We start from the raw sequence: 6,000 nt of genomic DNA on the forward strand, positions 1-6,000 counted from the left end.
ATTCTGTTTCTGTCTAAATATGAACACCTTATGTGTTATAAATTCTCATGTGAAAAATGTATTTAAAACACATGGGGGGAGGGGAAGGAAAATTATATGATTGAAATATTTTTTCCGTTTTTTATTCCTTCTCTTTCTGTTTTTTCTTTACACCTTCTCTTCGGTGTCTGCTTTACTGTTAGTTGAATTACTCATCTTAAATGTCCAGTGCCTCAAATATTGACAACATTCAGGTTTACTTGAATAAGTCTACATTGAATTAGTATTTGAATTTCATTTATTAACTATACTGAAATTTGCAATGTTCTTTTTTGTTCTGACAGTTCCATTTCAAAAATGTAATAATCATATTAAAAACAAGGTGGGTTTTTTCTCTCACCACTAACAAACTCTAACAAATGGTATTTCGTTCAATTTACCAGGGGCATCACTCATATGTCGGACACAACAACTACACAGCATTGCATGAGTCATACACCATAAAAGCCTCCCCAACCAGTATCTTGCGCAATTCACAAGTGGCATCCCTTGTAAAATGAACACAGCAAGGCATACCTAATATGATTTCAGGTTTCAAGAGCTCTGTTCAGTGTTGTTTTGGGGAAATTATTGAAATGATTTTGGTTCAAACATTAGCTTATTATAAAAACCAGCCACACTTACAGATTTTCAGTTTAACAGATCATTATTGGGATATTTTTAAATTAATTTAGAGCACGGCCACATGTACTCAAAGTAAAGATTCTTGATCACATTAAAATAAACATACTAATGTTAACCACGCACAAGCACTTAATCTCATGGAAGTTGATTTACATTCAGATTCATAATCTTGAGATCTTGATCAAGCCTAGATTATACAGACTCAAACCCTAGATTTATAGGGAGGTGATCATCAATGGCAAGTTGAAATTCTCAAAATATTGACATTTGTCTCAATCGCATGCCATATTTGTTACAAAAATCAATGCTGTTCAAAACATCCTGTACACATACTTAACAATAAAAAGTTTACAATCAGAGTGGTCAAATTGTATTATGTTTCTTAGATTATTTTTCAAAGTCATTTATAGATTAGCAGATTTATACTAGACATTTGATAAAAATGAAAAAGAATAGGAATAAAAATAAATGAAAAATATGAATAATACGTTCATTGCAATATACAAAACAATTTAAAGTTATATAAGCAGGGCTGTAAATAACCACTCACCCATTCACATTGTCCAGCAAGATTTATTCAGTATGACCTATTTTAGGGACTACTCACCCTTTCTGGCAGTTGAAAATCCTTTCACTTCATGGAAGACAAACTGACTTTTGACCTCTGTCTCTGAAAGAAGAGCAAATGTGACACAATAACAAGATTTAAAGGCATCTTTATTGCTCACAAAGTGAAAGAGCAATAAAAATGCCATTAAATCTTGTTATCTTGTCACATTTGCTGGCTTTCAGAGACAGAGGGCAAAAGTCAGTTTATCTATTTACATTTATTTTTCTTTCTGTGACTTAAGTTAGAGGATTTTGTAAAGTGAACTGTGTGACAATTAAACTATGCAAAGCATGTTGAATGAAAGGCTGTAAGATGTCAGGCTTTTTTCTAACACAACACTGAAATAGCTAAGTGAACTGTTCAAACATTTCAAACATATTTCACTAGTTATGAAGACCCATTTTTGTAATTCTATGGTTAAAAAATACTTGTATAGGATCAAAACAAATTAGAACACTTTACTTGGTGATGTGCAAATGTTAAATATTTTTGCTGAAACCCAATGTCCAAAATTTATTTATGCACTTTAATCAGTAAAACTACATTTTAGTGGGAAAGTTTTGTGGCTATTTCAATGGAAAATATGCTATCTGTAAATGACAATGCACTACCACATCATGCTTTGGTAATATATTTATGAAAAGTGAGTTTTTAAACATGAACTGGGAATTTTTACTGCTCCAGCCCAGATTACAATGCTATTAGTGAACTAAGAGGCAAGCCAGGACCATATGTACCCTATATGTGGGCTTGATTCTTGTTATACATGGAGCAAACATTTAGTCTAGTAAAGAGTTTTTTTGTACAGCAGAAATAATGAACTTGCATATTTTAGGGTGCTCTCTTATTTGAAAATAAAGAAAAAGTCAGCTACATAAGACAAAATATTTGCCTAGGATCACAGAATTGGAGACCAATTCACAGGTGAAGTACATTACATTTAGGTCGAGTAGATTATTAAAGTTACTAGACCTGCAGGTCTAGTAACATTTTTGTGATTTTTTGTGCCCTGATAAGGTGATAAATATAAAATATAAACATAGCATACAAATGCAGTTAAACATGGTGAAGATACCTACGTCATGCTTAAACTAAAAGTAACTATATTTTTGTGCTTTCTTTCCCTAGGAATGACCTGCCAGGCCCGGAGTTCTTACCTTGCCGATGAGGTGCTTTGGGGACATCGCTTTATGTCCGTTCTCAGTCTTGAGGATGGCTTTTATGAGGTTGACTACAACACCTTTCACCAGACATTTGAGGTGCCTACACCCACTTGTAGTGCTAGAGATCTAGCAGAGGCGGCCGCCCGCATGGATGCTCATCTGTACTGGTCCATTCCTAGTCACTTGGATGAGACAGTGGCAGAAGCAACAGTAAAAGAAGAAGTGGACAAAGAGCGAAATGGCAGTCTAACAAATCCAGAAAATGAGTCTAAGTTATAACTCATTGGTCAGCACATGAAGTACAGGAATAATAGTCCATATATGAAAGCAGGAGATGTATACCGGACTCGACAGGACAAGGCCTATCAGAAAGTACTCCTTTAATGAACACCTATCCTCATGGAAACTGAGTTACATTGAGTGAAAGAATGGCAAATTGAGTGCTAACAGAGGAATGAATGAGTGGAGACAAGTATTATAATTTATTATTCAGTGTCACAGTAGATGCATTAAAATACACATGCTCAGTGAGCCTGAAAACAGTTGTTACAACAGATTTACTTTCTCGAATGGTCTTCAATTGTGTCTATCTGCTTCAGTAGGGCAGGAAGAAACACTCCTGGCTCTGTCAACCATTACCAGGCGATATTTGTTTCATGCTATTTAATAATGTGTTAGGCATTTAACACGATTGTGCTAGCAAGCTACGGTCACCTCTCCTAAGAATGTCCACTTATGGGCAAGGGGATAAGGAACTGCAGTTTGCATGGATCCTTTGTTAGTTATTTTTCATAATATAATGCGTACGCTGCCATCATGAATTCTGCGTAGGGTTGCACCAAGTAGCTTACATGGATGAATGTTGTAAGAATGGCCATAAAAGAGAATTAATAGTCACGGTGACTTTGAAGACTTACGGTATGTTGACTATCACTAGTAGAGGTCAGGATGGAGACAAGAAACAGCTCACACTACATGGTTCAACTAGAAGCATCTTATCTTTTGCACCATGTTATCTCTGTCCATTTAATTTTTCTGTTCATTTATCAATGCTGATTCACATGACATACAAAAATGTATATTAATGTACACATCCAGATGAAACCAAATAAAAAACATAAGACATGCAAACACAAATCTATAGAAGATAGGCATTAAAAAGTTCCATGTTTTAAAGGCCACCACTGCTATTCGTAAAGAACACTGCTATCTGACCACTTTAAGTGTTGAAATTACATTAATTCTGCCCCTCTTCGGCAAATGCATTCTGCATTCACCTCCACATTGCCTTTGGCAAAAAGATTTCTAAAACTTAGCACATTTCCATATCAGTCATTGTGATAATACAGTGTGTATTTAAAGAACAAATGTAGACCAGATCATTGTTTTATACCCTTTGAATGGACCATGACCAGTATGTACTCTGGTGTAGTCAAGAATGTTATGGGTGTTGCACATGAGATTGTGTTTGCAGGTGTGCGGGACACTCAAAAGAATTATATTGAGAGTGGATATCGAATACACGAGGTTGTAGATCCACCAATATGCTCAGGCACCATAGACGTGTTTAATAAGCTTTAAAGAAAAAACTGTTGAAACACAGTCGAAAGAATTACTGTTTAATGGTATCAAGTTTTTTTCCCAATGTCAAATATTGAGCATTCCAAACAATATTTTTCACAACAATTTTCGCTCATATGACAGAGCATCCATTGCACAAAGAGGTATCACCATTATTGGAAAACAGAAAACAGATATTAAACATAGCCATTAAAAACAATCTTTTGCTCATCTTTTTTAAATTACAGATGTGATTTGTCTTGCACTGAAGCTGTCTCTAGAGTATCAGTGAAGTAAGCAGAAGAAACCCATTTAAAACAACAACAAAAAGCTAACTTATGTGCACTTTTAAACAGATAACATAAACACCTGGGCCCGGTCACATAAACTCTACCTAGTTGTGCCATTTTGCACTGGTGCCAGGTATTTTTGCACTATCGCACAAACAAAATATGGTATCCACTCCCTCAATTTAGCTACTATATTATAAGGTAAGTTAGGTAGGTAGAAAGTAACAGTAGTAATTTCCTACACAATGTAGGGGTAGGCCATGTAGTAGATGTGATATTATTGTAGGTTGATATTGGCAATGTCAATATACTTTCAATGCTGCAAAGTGAGCTGCCAGTGGTACAATATTCTGAAACTCTCCCTTGTCTGTATTTTTACCAAAAACATGATTGGAGAAATATTGTACATGGAATTATGCCTAGATAAAAGTGGGTCTAAAGATTCAATGAATGGATGATTGAATGCTGTGTGGATGACTGTGTGGTTATTTGGATAGATTAATGGGTTCACAGATGAAGGTAAATAGCAATTTAAGCTCGCACAATATATTACTATATCCCATTCTTTATCAGATGCACTGGCACATAGTTAAACCAGAGATTTTCTTTTTGTGATCCTTCGAAAAGAGATAACGTACACATTTTATGTAAACAAAATGGTATTGGTTTTACATTTTTCAGGATCAAATTTTCTTATATTAAATAAAACAAAACAAAATGTAATTGTAGTGTGTGAATTAATATGGATTAATTGCAATGGTTTTTGGAGTGTACTTTACTGATAATTGAAGGTGAGGTTGAAAAAGACCAATCACCAAGAGACTTGGACAAAGATGTTTGTTTTCAAATTCCATGTCCCTTCGGAAATAGAAGAAGACACAACTAGTTGCTCCAAGAAAACGAAAGGGAGATGAACGACTAACTAACAAACGTCTATACAATGCGGGATCCTATCTGACAATGCACCCTTCTGGTACCACAGTCCACTCCAAGTGGGATGATCTTCTGTGGATCTCATCGGGACCATAGAGGTGGTGAATCCTAAGCTCGCTTGGTTATTGGACCTCAAGCAGCAGGGAAGAGAAAATAAGGTGCTGCTCGCGTAGGAAATGCCCGATGCTCTTCAATTGATGATCTCTGAGAGACCATTGCCCGATTGAGTTGGATTACGATATTAAGGCAGCAAACGATTTGGTCTATAAATGTAAGTACATTCAATATTGAAGCGCACACAAACACTAGTTTAACCTCATGTAAAACAGAATGACAAAGCAGAGTGAAAATTCAAATAGGATGAGACATCATTCAGATGTGTGCCAATTCAACAATTTAGGTAATACAACAGCCAGTGGCACTTAAGAGTACTATATTTACAATTTGATAAGATTGTATCAGACTTCAACATCAAAGATTCTTTAATTCATTATCAGAATTGAATAGGGTCATAGTTGTAACATTGGCATATGACAAGTCTATGGAAGTTCACTAACATTTGTAAACATAGGCAGCCAGCATTTCATTCAGTTATTTTTTCAGAGATGAGGATTGGCGGCAAGAGTGGTAGTTTATATCAATAGGAGGGTCTAAAGGAGAGGGGTGTTACTAAGATAATTTGTATGCATTTGCTATAGCATTATATGCCCTTGGAAGGCTGCTTCCCAATACATTGACAAAATGAGTAAACGTTATAAGGGATAAAGTGCGTCTGTGAGGC

At 35.5% G+C, this 6,000-nt stretch overlaps 1 protein-coding gene across 1 annotated transcript in view; it reads left to right on the forward strand.

The window, feature by feature from the left end:
• KCNJ9 (potassium inwardly rectifying channel subfamily J member 9) overlaps window positions 1–5,004 on the forward strand; it is a 169,072-nt gene extending 164,068 nt beyond the window's left edge. The window contains exon 3 of the mRNA XM_085637353.1: window positions 2,402–5,004. Within this exon, the coding sequence (XP_085493479.1) occupies window positions 2,402–2,715 (314 nt within the window). The 3' untranslated portion in view covers window positions 2,716–5,004. The remainder of the gene's footprint in view (window positions 1–2,401) is intronic.
• The last annotated feature ends 996 nt before the right edge of the window (window positions 5,005–6,000 follow it).

The sequence above is a fragment of the Triturus cristatus genome, chromosome 12, assembly GCF_964204655.1.
Source record: "Triturus cristatus chromosome 12, aTriCri1.1, whole genome shotgun sequence".
Lineage (NCBI taxonomy): Eukaryota > Metazoa > Chordata > Amphibia > Caudata > Salamandridae > Triturus > Triturus cristatus.